Source organism: Microcaecilia unicolor, chromosome 9 (assembly GCF_901765095.1).
Source record: "Microcaecilia unicolor chromosome 9, aMicUni1.1, whole genome shotgun sequence".
NCBI classification, from domain to species: Eukaryota; Metazoa; Chordata; class Amphibia; order Gymnophiona; family Siphonopidae; genus Microcaecilia; species Microcaecilia unicolor.
In genome coordinates, this window is record NC_044039.1 from 170,195,205 (window position 1) to 170,211,276 (window position 16,072).

The following is a 16,072-nucleotide window of genomic DNA, read 5'->3' on the forward strand; positions in this document are numbered from 1 at the left end:
GCATTAATAAGACAAAAATCAGGGGAGAAAAACTCACCCTGGGCACCCGGATCTCTGCCGGGGCTAGTAGCTCTCATATCAGCCTCACTCCGAGGCCTCCCCCCGAGCTCAGGACTCTCCGTCTCAGCGGAGGTCGCGCCATGTGGTAAATTCAAAATGGCGTCTGCTACCAGCTCAGAGCGTGAAGAATCGTCGCTCGCCATGCTCGGGCCGGCTGTAACGTCTGTACAGCACGATTTACAGAGCCCCGCTGCTGATCTGCGCTTGCCACACTTGGAACAGCGCTTTACTATCTCCGCAGCCATCGCCGATAACAGCGGTAAAATTCAAAATGGCGGTTCACGCCAAATCGCCCCAATCACAGGCCCACCCCGGAGGAGTCAGAAAACACTTACCTCACTGGACCGAGTATCACATCTCCGGTCCCACAGAAAAAGGCAAGGAAAAACCTCTGTTCCTTTTTTTTTTTTTTTTTTTTTTTAACGCTGTGAGGAAAGCAGAGGTAAATAGAACTCCGGAGGCTCAGGTGAGTGGGAAAGGCAGGGAAAGGGCGAACCTATGTGCCTGCATCCACTGTTGGTGGGGAAGGACAGAGAAAGCTAAGCAATGTGTCCACATCCACGGAGGTATGGGTAAAGCAGGGAAAGGGCGAACCTATGTGCCTTTAAAGTGAAGCTGCTATAGCCTCCAACACCCCTGCTAACAACTGGCAAAAGCACAGGAGCAACCTCCAGGCAGATTTTAGATGGAGCTCGAAGAAGCTGCAGCCACTCTGCTAGGGGAGATAGAGAATACTGAAGAGAGGCAGTGGAGCAAGCTGGTATGAGGCACTGAAAAGTGTGCTCTCTATCTCCCTCTGCTGGTTGATGGACACAACCCATCTGTAATGGCTGCATCTGCTTAATGACAAGGAAATGGATACTAAAATGTTTTATAAAAATTGAGAAAAATTAAGGGATTAAAAATTAGTGTTTATCCAGATGTCTCGAGGGAGACCCAAACACGTCGGAAAAGATTTCTTCAAAAAGAACAAGAAACAATTCAATTGAGAGCAACTTTTTTCTCAAATTTCCTTGCAAATGTTTAGTTAACTATCACTCTGAGAAATTTGTATTTTATGATCCCTCCCAACTTGAGTCATTTATTACAGCTAGAAGGACAGTTGAAGTAGATGCTCCAATAATTATTAGCTCATGAAATATTATATATAGGACCAAGCATACATCCGTTTACTCTTCAACGTATGAGATTTTGAACTCCACTTGTGGACTTATGTTTGGTTAATGGTGAAAAAGATATATGTATCCTTATAATTTCTAGAGATGTTAAATAGATTCTAACTAACCAACTTTCTGAACAAGTTTGTAATGCTTGTATATATTTGAAAATTTAATAAATAATAAAAAAAAGTTATAGAACAAAAGATGAAAGGCAAATCTAGATTCCTGCCAGAGACCCATGGCCTGGATAAGTTATTACACTGACTACTGGATCCTCTGTGTGGTTTTCAAGATTACATAATAAAACTGAATACCACAAACTGAAACAAACATTCAACTCATATGACTAATTAAATGAGTCACTGGCCATTGCTAGTCTGAGCCATGACACTTGGTTATCTTTCAGAGAAAGAAATTAAGGCTATTTCCCCATTTCCAGATGTCTGTCAATACCAGTGGTTCTAGCATGGGGCAGGCACATCTTCGGAAAACAGGATACAGAGATGGGGGCAGGAGGCATGGCAGCTGGGAGGATTGCTTATGGACTTAGGTGGACAATAGAAGGAGAAACCACAAGGATAGTCCTTTGGGGAGATGGAGTGTTTCTCCATGTTCACAGGATAATGCAGACACACGTTTTTGTTCTTCTCTGCAGGCTGAATGTTTGGACATGCTCTCTAGGTTGTTAGCTAAATACTTGAACCAATAAGGTGCATAGACATGCTTCCCACCTTGCTGACATTAGTGAGAATCTCGGTTCTCTCTTTGCCACTTTCTGTAATGGACATTGCATTCTCTCAGGGAGGTAAAAGACAAATAAATAAATAATTGTGCCTAATGGTTTAATGCAGTCAGATGAGAGAGCACAAATCCAGAGGTTGCCAGTTTAAGTCCCACTGCAACTTTTAAAAGACAGAGAAAAAAAGTAGCAACATGAATATAAGCGAGCCTGTCATTGCGGGCCCTTTTGTCAGTACCGATGGGTCATGGCACCAATGTTCTACCCCATCAAGGTTCCCTTGTTAAGGTGAAACTAACTCATTTTAAGGGGTCTAAAAAAAAACAGAGCATATACATTTAAAAAGACACTTCTCAGAAACAGCAGAATAATGAAAGTACCTATTCGCATACTCTCACCAACAGAAAACATCTCCAGTGACCGCACAAGCACTTCATCCAAATATTTTATTGCGAGATAAGTAACAGCACGAAACCATCAGTCAACGTCATCTCCCAGTGCTGTTACTCATCGGTCAACGCCATCTCCCAGTGCTGCACATTTCAAGTTTAAAAAGCCAGCTAAAAGTTAAGCACACCAAGAGACCTGTCCTCAGCTCACACTGCAACCTCAGAGTGCTCCTCCCACCATGAATTTATAACTTTTTCCACAAATACTTCACAGCCATCTTTATAGTCACCTCTAATTCATTCTTCTCAACACCCTCTACTGTGTCAGCTACCTAGGCGCACTGCTTTACCGATGCCACAATCTCTGCTCCAGCACCCTCCTGCATAGACATTAGCCCTGAAGCATCCCATATATGCTCGCAACATTCACCTGCATAGACATTAGCCCTGAAGCATCCCATATATGCTGGCAACATTCACCTGCATAGACATTAGTCCCGCTGCATCCCATATATGCTGGCAACATTCACCTGCATAGACATTAGCCCTGCTGTATCCCATATATGCGCGCAACATTCACCTATCAACTCAATTGTAGCCATTCCTTCAGAAGAGGAACAGTAAAGTCTTTCCGGGGGGGGGGGGGGGGGGTTTAGAAGATATGTTAGCAGAATCACTTTTGCAGCATTATTAACAAGACAAGAGTTAATTTCAGGAACAATAAAACTTTTAATGCAAAACAAGTGAACATAAAATGGAGATTTCAGGAGCATGTTTTTTCTGGACTGCTCTCTACAGACTTACTCATAACAGGGAGGGGGCGCTTCTTGTCTTTGGATTGCATGAAGATACAGGAAGTAGATCCTGTGAACTGTGACTAGCATTACACTGACACACATTCTACACAGCACTGAGAACTGTTGTTGCTAACACAGACTGCGTTAACAATACAGGTCTAATACACCCACTCAACAACAGATTCTCAGGTAAGTCCCAACATGATCTTATATATTTTCAAATCTTGGCCTTGGTATTGGTTTAGTCATAACATCTGCCAGCATATTACCAGTCTCACAGTATTCAAACACAATCACATATTGTTCCACTAGGTCACGGAGATAGCGATGCTTGACATTATGCTTGGTTCTTGCATTTATTTTTTCACTGTTTGCCAGTTTTATACATCCTTGATTGTTAAGATTGTTGGCTGAGCAACTGACTCCCTGAGAGCCTGAAGCAACTGACACAGCCAAACAACCTTTTGGCTTGCCCCATCAAAGTCGACATATCCTTCAAGGTCAAGATCCCCTTTAGCTGACATTTTTAGACTTAAGTCCCGAGTATGTTTAAAAGGTACCACATCTCTTTTAAGGGCATTCCAATCGAGGTTTACTGACATCTACAGCTGTATGTGGCTGAGTAGTGGTTGTCACATATAAAAAAAAGTGTCTCCACTGCTTGGTAGGAGATCATCCTGTTCTTCCAATTTCAGATAGGACATTTACTGGTGTTGATGCACCTTTCGTCTCCAACATATCAAATTGTATGGCATGAGTGTTTCCAAATGGTGGGTTACGTTTTTGACAGATCTGTATTATAGGTGTTAGTTCTTTAAAGTTTCGAGTGGGAGTGCTCCATACCGGATGTTATGTCTTTCTATCTACATCATTTACCATCAGCTGTTTGTGACGTTCCTGCCACGATAAGATTTAAACACCTCTGAATTGTGGGTAGTGTTGGCGCGCTTCCTTTCACGTCACTAACAGCTTGTTGGGTAAGTTCTTGTGTTTTGGGTGAGTTGGCATGTTGAGATCTTGGGGTCTGATAATTTAAATTGGTGTGATTTATGAATAAGTGGATGTTGTTTACGTTTGCTTTCAGGTTTATATCACAGTTGGGTGTTGCTGGGTCCTCTTTCCCTGATGAAGCCCCAGTTGGCGAAACGGGACCGTTGGGGAGGCCCGTAATTAAAGCAACAAACAAGCTAAGTAACTGTGGTTTTGGTATTCAGCTGTGACATATGATATTTATAGGCATTGTTGCTAGAAGCGCATGTATGAAACATTCAGGAGGAGGTTGGTGTTAGAGGACCAGTGATTATATTAACGTGACTATATTGCTATGATCTTATTGATCAGAAAGTGGCACGAGTCTGAGGTCCTCTCCCCCTCCATGATTAATGTTCATATTCCACCTTTTATTGCTTTTTTTCCGCTACTTTTTGTTCAGTTTTAGAAGCCATATCTAGCTAAGGATGTAAAAAGACTGGAAGTGGTTCAAAGAAAAGCTTTGAAAATAGTATGGGATTTACGTTGCAAACCATACAAGGAGAGACTTGCCGACCCAAATATGTATACTTTGGAGGAAAGGAGAAACAGGGGTGACATGTGTCAGCTGGTCTCCCTTCCACCGACTGGCCAGGGTCAACCCTGTTCAGTTTGAAGGATTCCCTGCCCTCCCGGACACTCAGGCTACAATCTTATCCTTACTCCAGACCCTCAGTTCCTGCAGCTTCTTCCAGTTAACCGCTGCACCAGCTGTTCTTACGGCAGTAGTTGAACAAAACGGGCAGCAGCTCCAATATTTTTTATAAGTGAAAAGGTTTTTATTTGACTAAATCACAGGCTAAATCACACAGTCTTATTCTTGTTCCAACTTCATCATCACAGGACAGCTCCCCACCTGAAGCTTCTTATACTTTACTCCATCTCAACAATATTAAGTTCCTGTCTCAAACAATTTTAACCACAGTCCAGTTTTCCTCAGCACTACCTTCTGTCCTCACGTAGTTTACTGGCTACTTGCACTTTTCACAATCAGTTCATTTCATTGACACAGTCTCAGTCTCCTCCTCTAAGGAGCTTTAATCACAATTCAACCTTTCCAGGCACTACCTTCTGACCTTGTGTAGTATGCTGGGCTAATCTCCTCCACAGGTTCCTCCCAAACTACACCAGCTTTTCTTCCACGATCTTAAACAATTCAGGTAGTACTGCAGCCAGGAAACCTTTCACCTTGCCATCTGGAGTCTGTGCTAGAGCTGAAACCTCCATGCTCTCCTCCTCCATTTCCTCCACCGCCCCCATTTTATCACATTCCATAGCCTCCTCCCCACTAGTTCTCCCAGCTCCTATCTCCCTGATCAGAAACCATCTCCCAGTCATGCCCCTCCCCCTCTATTTCCTGAGAGTCCTGCCTAGGGTCAGGTGGATTCTGGGGATGGTAGTTCTTACCCTTAGTTAGCATTCTGGTTGGTCTTTTGGCCACTAGGGGGCGAATTCCAGGTTTATAAGGAATCTGAATGAAATTTGCTCTTCCTCAAGAGCACACTTTTCCTGCCTCTGCCTTCGCCCTCCTTGAAGCAGACTCCTCTCAAACCCCTTACACATGATACAGACGTTCAAATATTTGAAAGGTATTAATCTACAAACAAACCTTTTCCAGAGACGGGAAGGTGGTAGAACTAGAGGATGTGAATTGAGGTTGAAGGGGGGCAGACTCAGGAGTAATGTCAGGAAGTATTTTTTCATGGTGAGGGTGGTGGATATGTGGAATGCCCTCCCGCGGGAAGTGGTGGAGATGAAAACAGTAATGGAATTCAAATTCGTGGGATAAACACAAAGGAATCCTGTTTAGAAGGAAAGGATCCTGGGAATCTTAGCGAAGATTGGGTGGTGACGCCAGTAATTGGGAAGCAAAACCAGTGCTGGGAAGACTTCTACGGTCTATGCCCTGATCGTGACTGAACAGATTGAGATGGGCTCGAGTGTAAATTTTAAGAGGCTTCGATGTTAGCTTCAGAACTTTTAGTACAAGAAGAGTACTGGGCAGACTTATATTGTCTGTGCCCTGAGAATGGCAGGGACAAATCAAACTTGGGTATACAAATAAAGTATCGCATATCAAGTAAAATGAGTTTATCTTGTTGGGCAGACTAGATGGACCGTACAGGTCTTTATCTGCCGTCACTTACTATGTTACTATGGGGCTCATTTTCAAAAGAGAAAACCGTCCAAAAAGTGACGTCTGCATTTGGACGTTTATCTCACAAAAACGTCCAAATCAGTATTTTCAAAACCTCTTTTTAGACATTTTTCTCAGAAGTCCGTCAGAAGGACCTCTAAATCTCAAGGAGGTGTGCCAGGGGCGTGTTCGAGGCGGGACTTAGACATCTTTCAGCCATCATGGAACAAAACAAAAACATCCAGAACTAAAACTTAAGACATTTTGAGACCTGTTTTTATAATGAATTGCTGCAGTGGGACTTGAACCCACTACCCCAGGATCAAAATCCACTGCACTAACCACTATGCTACTCCTCCACTCCACACAAAAAGATGGGTCCATTAGAATAGCATGCAGGTCCCTGGAGTAGTCTAGTAGTGGTGCAGTGCCGTGCACTGCAGACAGGTGGACCCAGGCTTCTACCTCTCCCTACCTGTTACACTTGTGGAGGAAACTGAGTCCTCCAAAACCCACCAGAAACCCACTGTACCCACATATTGGTGCTTCTTTCACCTGTAAGGGCTATGGTAGTGGTGTACAGTTGTGGTGGTGGGTTTTTGGGGGCTCAGCAGAAAAGGTAAGGCAACAATGGTGAGATGTGTATCTGGGGGCATTTTATAAAGTCCACTGCAGTGCCCCCAAAGATGCCCTATTGCTTTCCTGGGATGTCACTCACACTTTTCTACCTGATGCCAAGCTTTCTATTTTTTTTTTTATAACATCTGAGCCTTGTGTCTATTGTTTATCAGTAGATTTGGGCTTTGAATTCAGATCTATAGATAAAAAGGAGGTCTCCTTATATATATCTAAATACCAGAGTGCTATTTTTCCATACTTCATAGCAAGAGTGTACATTCCCTAATTACCTGTCCTGAAGCTTTTACCTCCTTAGTACATGTAAATGGTTTCATCCCTGTGTGGATTCTCTGATACCATGTGAGGCTCTCTTTCCAACCAAAGCTTTTACCACACTCAGGACATGTAAAGGGTTTCACTCTATTGTAGATTTTCTTGTGTATTTTGTACATTTTGCATTTGGCCATTTTTTGCTTGAAAATGGACCAAACTATAAAACGTCCAAATCACACATTGTTTTTCCAAACAGCATTTTCAAAAGGAAGAGCCTTTTTTTTGTAGAAAATGACTTTCCTGTTCTGATTTTGGACATTTTACAAAAACGTCCAAATTCAGACTTAGATGTCATATCCAAAAATGCCCCTTGTGCATTTGACCTGCCCAAAGTCACAAGGAGCAGCAGTGGGAATTGAACCCATGTAGCCAGGATCAAAGCCTATTACACTAACCATTAAGCCACTCCTCCTCTGTTTTGGACATTTTGCATTTGGACGTTTTGAAAATGGACCAAAACCCCCCCAAAATGTCCAAATCACTAAACATCCATAGTATTTTCGAACACAAAAAACAGACGTCTTTTTTCAAAAATGACCTTCTTTCCTATTCAGAATTTGGACGTTTTTGTAAAATGTCCAAATTCCGATTTATTCTATCGAAAATGCCCCTCCACATCTCAAGTATCCTTTAGCAGTCCGGGAGCAGCACTTCAGTCTCTCAAGGAATACTCAGCACACCAAGGAATTATCTTCTATGCAAAACTTTTACTGCTGCAATAGGCAGTTAATCCAAACTCAATATTTCTTGTGTGGCCAGCATTTGGTTTAAGAGGTTTTTCTGTCCATCCAAGACTATTGGCTACAGTCTTCTTATCCACTAATTAAACGACTTCTCATAGCAATCCTGAAAATATGTACAAATATACAACTCTTTCAATCTAACATCCATACTTTTGTTTTATGTTTTGTGCTATGAATAATGCGAATGTTCTTTTGTAAACCACCTAGTTATAGGTAGTATAGAAGTTTTAAAAATATATATATAATCCAAGGCAGTGCTGATAGCATTGGTTGTTACCAGCATATTCCTCCAGGATCAGACCTTCTTGTCTGTCCTCTCTTCCAGAGTTAGATCTCACTGGGCTGCAGCATCTCAGGGCCAGTTTTAGCAATTGCGGGGCCCTGTGCGGACCAGTTCAGTAGGCCCCCACCCACCACCATAAGCCATAACTTATCAGATATTAAAAGGAGGTTTTTTCAGAACCCCACCTCACCCCATACCTTAATGTGCATCCACCATGTTTCAGTAGAGAGCGGTAGCGATTTTCATATCCTGTCAGATGCCGAGCCCAGAGCCTCCTTGCTGCTGCATCCCACCCTTGTGGAAGCAGATAGTGACACCAAAATGGGGCAGGACGCAGCAGCCCCTGCAGCCTCTGGTCTTGAACAAGCTCTTCCCTATTCTTGCTCATGAGCTGGGCTCCCCTTGACCACCCAGAGCACTACTCTCCAACAGTTATTGCCTTTGGCTGACAATAACCCCCCCCTCAAATCAGCCTTAGGCTATCCATTGCCTCTCTCTTCTCAGGTCCTGGCAGGGGTGAAGGCAACCAATGACCATATTCTCAAACAGAACTTTTATTGATAATCACAGCTTGAAACATTTCCCTCTGCAACTTATTCCATACACACCCCTCCTGGGCTGGATCTTAGTCCATCCACAACTCCAGAACCTTCCCCATCAGAGAATCTCTACAGCATTCTCTCAGAGGACTCTTAGTAATCCCCATTACATATAATTACAGAAAACAATGACTTTAAGCTACAAATATATTACATAGTAACATAGTAAATGACGGCAGATAAAGACCTGAACAGTCCATCCAGTCTGCCCAACAAAATAAACTCATTTTACATGGTATGTGTTACATTATATGTATACCAAGTTTGATTTGCCCTTGCTATTCTCAGGGCACAGACCATAGAAGTCTGCCTAGAACTGTTCTTGTACTAAAAATTCTGATGCTAACGTCGAAGCCCCTTAAAATTTACACTCCAACCCATCAATATCTAGTCAGTTATGATCAGGGCATAGACCGTAGAAGTTTGTCCAGCACTGGTTTTGCTTCCCAATTACCAGTGTTGCTACCCAATTTCCGATAAGATTCCATAGATCCTTTCCTTCTAAACAGGATTTCTTTGTGTTTATCCCACACTTTTGAATTCCATTACTGTTTTCATCTCCACCACCTCCCACGGGAGGGCATTCCACGTATCTACCACCCTTTCCAGGAAAAAAATACTTCCTGACATTACTCCAGAGTCTGCCTCCCTTCAACTTCAGTTCATGTCCTCTAGTTCTATCACCTTCCGGTGTGTGACTATTACTGCTGCTGCTTTCACTTTACTGATTTCACCATCAGGGTTGCCAGTCAAGTGGTCCAATTTCTATTATAAAAAAAGGGGGGGGGATGGAAGAGGAAGCAGCAAAAATAATTCTTCTGCCTCAGTTGCTACAGATTCCATTCTTTTGGTCAGCTTCCAGGACCTAAATAGCCTTACGAATGCAATAAAAACCAACCTAAACAGCTAGGACCCACTTAAAGTCACCTAAAAGCAAGCAACTTGGTAACACAACTGCTCTTCATACAAGTTTGCGTTACACGTAGGCAATGCCTTAAACTAATACTACCAAAATGAGCACATGCAACTTTTTGTAGAAGGCGAAAAAGTCAATAGTAACTGCTTTCCCGCATATTCATAAGCAGCAAATAGCAGAAGGTAGCGCTAGAGACTGTATCTGGTTAGTAGCCTGAAGCACGTGGCAGAAATACACGAGCAGCCTCAGAGTCTGTCTGAGTGATAAACTGCGGAAGGAAGCGCGTGACCGGTTATTTTTGGTCTTGAGCAAAGAAAAAGGGAGACTGCAGCTCACTTTAACCAAAACGTGACAAGTAAATGCAGCCTTACTCATCAGCAGTAAGAAGCTACAATCTTAATGCCATCCAGGGCCCCTCCTTCCTTCTTACATTCATTAAGACGCTCAATTGTAACCCGTATTTTGAACCACTGGGCATCGTGTGTACGAAATCCTCCTAAGCCATTATTAGGTTGAAGTACTTCACAATAGTATCTGATCCATAGAAACGGAACCCCGCGGTTCAAACAGAGGTTTCAATCGCGCGTTCCGGCATATATAAGGAGGTACTCGCGCGATCCAGGACTGCCTTACCAACAGGCCAAAGCAATTTACAAGTGGTGTCTGACTTTAGTTGAGTAACACAAGCGTGCAACGACGTCTTCAAATAAATTTATACTCCCACTTCTTACCTCAACCTCGCACTGATCTAAATAACGCTCCAGAGAGGTCTCTCCTTCCATAACAGCTTCTAATCTGCGCTAGCTCCTTCAAAAGAAATCCTTAATTATTCTGCCTAGCCTTATGTCTTTTCTGGAGGCATTACAGGTGATAGTAGCTTGGGTAATAATTAGTAACATCTGAAGTGTCATTGGGGGGGGGGGGGTCGTTTAGGAGAGTTGGATGATTGATTTTGGTTTGCTTTAACCAGAAGCACTGCAGTGTTTACCAGGAAGTTTCTTAGAGTCCCTCTCGTTTTTGTTTTAAAGCAAGGGATGGCTAATTATATTCTTTGATGTATATTGATACAGCTTAATGCCAATTTAAAACCCCAAATAATATTTTTTTGTTGTTTTTAGTCTGCACTCTGCAAAATTTCAAGATTTCTTAGGGAAGGTGACCACAGTCAGTTGTGTAAGGTAGAGGAGTGTCAAAGTATCAAAACAATTCTGGACACCTGGCTCAGTTACAAAAGGGATAAATTGCACAGCTGGGGGGGGGGGGGGGGGGGGGGGGAGTGTCTTTCGCTTTTCTTTCTTGGACTTTGTTAAAGCAGTGAACAAGGGAGGTGCATTTTGGATGGGCCCTTCTTATCTCCACCCAACTCCTGTACATACATACAGATTTTTTTTTTAAGTTTCCCATCAGTCCCTGCTATTGTCATCTTTCTCCCTCTCTCAGATCTACCTCCAAGCTGTCACGTAACAATTCCAGTAAGCAACCTGCACTAACCATGCAGGCTTCCCTCCACCATGTCCCTGCCAGTGATGTCATTGACGGTGGGATGCAGTAAAGGAGAGCTGGTGCAGGTTGCTTACAGGAATCGCTGCTGGTGATGGCTTAAAGGCAGATGGGGGGCGGGAGGGTTCAGAGAGAGATGGGCAGCTGCCATGAGAGAGAGAGAGGAGTGAGGCACTATCAATAAGGTACTTTAGGGGCCACTAGACTGGGTGGGCAGGCCCACCCATAGCTATGCCACTGGAACTGCATCTGGACTCCTTTTATTTATTTTAAATCCTTTTTGTTTCTATTGAAATTCAGTATAATTTCTCAAGGGCTATATTTCCCTTAAATAGGAAGACATTTTTTGGTTAGTATTAACCTTGTATTCAATAAATTTCATTGGATTATCTTTACGCTGATTATAGATATGATTTTAGGCAAACCCCTTTAGCTTGACTTTAGAAATTTTTTTTCCTTTGTCCTGTATTCATAGGAAAAAGCCTAATAAGTAAGCCTTTTTAGGACCTATTGAATCAACTAATTTAACTCTGCCCATGCACTAATAAAAGCAGCAGCAGCAGCAGCATTGTTTTCATTCAGGCATCAAAATATGCTGCAAGGCCATCCATCCCAGAAATAGTTGCATGCATGTTTTTAATGTAAAGTATATTGGTACCCTGCTTGGATTAATTACTTTATAAGTAATTCTTAATGGCAGTGTCAGATTAGACATGCTGAGGTTGGGAGTAAAAACTAAGGTGCCCAGACATTGCCAAATAGCCTGAAGCACAAACTGGCCTCAGACAACTGCCCTGCTTGCCTCTCTCAGAGTTGGTGCTGTAAGTATTTCTTACATTTGTAGGTTTAAAAGCTGTATGTATAGTGGCTAAGGTTTTAATTTAAAGAATAAATAGAACAAAAATTCTATGTATAAGTAATCAGTCAGATTTGTAGGATATCCTTAAGGAATATGTATTAAATAGATGCAGTGGGTATGCAATTCTTGTATATTCTTTAGGGATATCTTGAAAGCCTTTTTTTTTTGTGATCCTTAAAGCCATTAGCAAGGATGTGACTTTTGGCTGGGAATGAGACCCTGTGCAATATGGGAGTATAATGCTCTACTACTCAAACCTACCAGGAATAAAAACATTCTACACCTTGACCAAAGAGGGTGGGTTAAATATCATTATTAAAAAATTGCAATTCCTTTAAAATATTTTAGTGTACATTTAAAACCAAATCATAGAAAATATTTCTTCACTCAATATATAATTAAGCTCTGGAATTCCTCACCAGAGATTGTGGTAAAAGCCGAAGGGATTAAAAAAGGTTTGGACAAATTCCTGGAAGAAAAGTCCGTGAGCCATTAAGATGGACTTTGGAAAATCCACTGCTTATTCCTGAGATATTCCTGGGATAAGCAGCATAGAATCTACTTGGGCCCTGAATTGACCACTGTTGGAAACTGGATAAAATGGAGAATCCAATTTAAAGTACTGTTATTAGTCTCTAAGGTATTACATGATCTGTACCCTCATCAAAATAAATTTTATGATGCGATTCCCACCAGCAAGCCTTCACAGGAGTAGCTCGCACACTCTGGAATTTACTCCCAGAGGGGCTATGTCTAACATAAGACTACAGGAAGCAGGTGAAAGCCTGGCTCTTCTCCCAAGTCCTTAATACATAGAGTGACTGACTGTAGCCCACTCTGCACCTGGACTAGCTTGCTACACACACTGTATCTTAGACTAGAGCCTTCTATCTTGTTTAACTGTACAATTAACTTGCCTTTTTAGCCACCCATTTATTTATCCCAACTGACTCGGTACCACCCATCCTGTCTATCTATATATCTGCACTTGGCCCCTCGGCTACATGCTAAGCTGTATTGTAGAAAAGCATTAACATCCTGCTATTTGAATGTTTTAATGCATGTTATTAGGTGTTTCACTAGTATTATGCTGACATCGTATTATATCTCTGGTATTTGAATTTCAGTTCTTTTAAATGTGTATATTTTTTATCCTGTTTCATGGTGGTCCTATTATTAGGTTTCAATTTGCTGTTCTCAAGTTTATCTCAGTTATTCTATTTGTGTTTACATTTGGTCATTTTTACTATTATTATGCTGTTAATAAAACTGTAAGCTTTGTTAAACTGTACCTGCTGTACACCACCTTGGGTGAATGTCTTCATAAAGGCGGCTAATAAATCCCAATTAAAAATGATTAGACACCTGCATGCATTGCAGCTGCTTTAAAAATGTACACCCCTATGCATTATTTATGGTCAGGAAATAAGAGGTTGTTGGAAGTACCATTGTTTGATCAAATATGGTTAGATATATATCAGGGAACACCATTTATGGTTACTGGACCAGCTTTCTGAAATACATTACCAGTCGCAAATCATTCTATTTCTTCCTTATTGACCTTTTGGAAACATCTTTTTCAAGTGACATTTTCTGATTAATAGAGATGATTAGTACATTTTTGGTTACAGTATGTTTTTTTTTTGTAGTGTTGTTTTAAGGGTATGATGACATTTGTATAATTATTATGTCTGTATATTGTAAGCCCTCAAGATTAGTAGATTGAGCAGCATATACAGTGGGGGAAATAAGTATTTGATCCCTTGCTGATTTTGTAAGTTTGCCCACTGACAAAGACATGAGCAGCCCATAATTGAAGGGTAGGTTATTGGTAACAGTGAGAGATAGCACATCACAAATTAAATCCGGAAAATCACATTGTGGAAAGTATATGAATTTATTTGCATTCTGCAGAGGGAAATAAGTATTTAATCCCTCTGGCAAACAAGACCTAATACTTGGTGGCAAAACCCTTGTTGGCAAGCACAGCGGTCAGACGTCTTCTGTAGTTGATGATGAGGTTTGCACACATGTCAGGAGGAATTTTGGTCCACTCCTCTTTGCAGATCATCTCTAAATCATTAAGAGTTCTGGGCTGTCGCTTGGCAACTCGCAGCTTCAGCTCCCTCCATAAGTTTTCAATGGGATTAAGGTCTGGTGACTGGCTAGGCCACTCCATGACCCTAATGTGCTTCTTCCTGAGCCACTCCTTTGTTGCCTTGGCTGTATGTTTTGGGTCATTGTCGTGCTGGAAGACCCAGCCACGACCCATTTTTAAGGCCCTGGCGGAGGGAAGGAGGTTGTCACTCAGAATTGTACGGTACATGGCCCCATCCATTCTCCCATTGATGCGGTGAAGTAGTCCTGTGCCCTTAGCAGAGAAACACCCCCAAAACATAACATTTCCACCTCCATGCTTGACAGTGGGGACGGTGTTCTTTGGGTCATAGGCAGCATTTCTCTTCCTCCAAACACAGCGAGTTGAGTTCATGCCAAAGAGCTCAATTTTTGTCTCATCTGACCACAGCACCTTCTCCCAATCACTCTCGGCATCATCCAGGTGTTCACTGGCAAACTTCAGACGGGCCGTCACATGTGCCTTCCGGAGCAGGGGGACCTTGCGGGCACTGCAGGATTGCAATCCGTTATGTCGTAATGTGTTACCAATGGTTTTCGTGGTGACAGTGGTCCCAGCTGCCTTGAGATCATTGACAAGTTCCCCCCTTGTAGTTGTAGGCGGATTTCTAACCTTCCTCATGATCAAGGATACCCCACGAGGTGAGATTTTGCGTGGAGCCCCAGATCTTTGTCGATTGACAGTCATTTTGTACTTCTTCCATTTTCTTACTATGGCACCAACAGTTGTCTCCTTCTCGCCCAGCGTCTTACTGATGGTTTTGTAGCCCATTCCAGCCTTGTGCAGGTGTATGATCTTGTCCCTGACATCCTTAGACAGCTCCTTGCTCTTGGCCATTTTGTAGAGGTTAGAGTCTGACTGATTCACTGAGTCTGTGGACAGGTGTCTTTCATACAGGTGACCATTGCCGACAGCTGTCTGTCATGCAGGTAACGAGTTGATTTGGAGCATCTACCTGGTCTGTAGGGGCCAGATCTCTTACTGGTTGGTGGGGGATCAAATACTTATTTCCCTCTGCAGAATGCAAATAAATTCATATACTTTCCACAATGTGATTTTCCGGATTTAATTTGTGATGTGCTATCTCTCACTGTTACCAATAACCTACCCTTCAATTATGGGCTGCTCATGTCTTTGTCAGTGGGCAAACTTACAAAATCAGCAAGGGATCAAATACTTATTTCCCCCACTGTAGCACACGGTATAGCATTAAAAGGCTTCCAGTACCGAATTGGATAGCTTAATTGTAAATTTTACAGGGAATTTCAAGGGGGTTTCTTTTCTCCCCCCCCCCCCCCCCCCATGTGAAGGTGGATGACAGTCATAACAATGGCATAGCCAGACAACCAATTTTGGGTGGGCACAAACTTTTCTCTCTGCCTCCTCCCTCCCCTCACCCAGCACTTTCCAACTCATAATATCAATACTTTAGCTAATGATGATCCCCAAAAGCAGACAGAACTCCCTCTTACCAAGTTGGCAGGCAGCAGCAACATCCCAGAGCCATCAATGGCACTATTCCAGCACCCCACACAGACTTAGTTGTTGATGGATCGAGGATGATGTTGCTGACTGCAGAGGTTGGTAGAAGGGAGTTCTGGCTATCTTTGGAGGAGGTCTTTAGCTGGGGATGCTTGGAAATCCCCACCAGCTAACACAGTAAGGGTCAAAATGCTACATAGTAGTAGTAGTAGTAGTAGTAGTCAGGAAAAAAGAAGAGTCCCCCTCCCTGCATCCCCTTTGATTTCCCCACCTGTCGTTACTATCACACCA

General features: G+C 42.5%; 1 protein-coding gene across 3 annotated transcripts in view; it reads right to left on the reverse strand.

Annotated features, from left to right (window-relative positions):
- Nucleotides 1-10,617, reverse strand: part of TBPL2 (TATA-box binding protein like 2) — a 106,623-nt gene extending 96,006 nt beyond the window's left edge. For 2 of the 3 annotated variants that reach the window (XM_030214794.1, XM_030214793.1), the window contains exon 1: nucleotides 10,535-10,617. In XM_030214794.1, the coding sequence (XP_030070654.1) occupies nucleotides 10,535-10,585 (51 nt within the window). In that variant the 5' untranslated portion in view covers nucleotides 10,586-10,617. Of the gene's footprint in view, nucleotides 1-10,436; nucleotides 10,492-10,534 lie in introns of those variants that run through there. The other variant, XM_030214795.1, reaches the window with a different exon arrangement.
- Nucleotides 10,618-16,072: the final 5,455 nt, after the last annotated feature.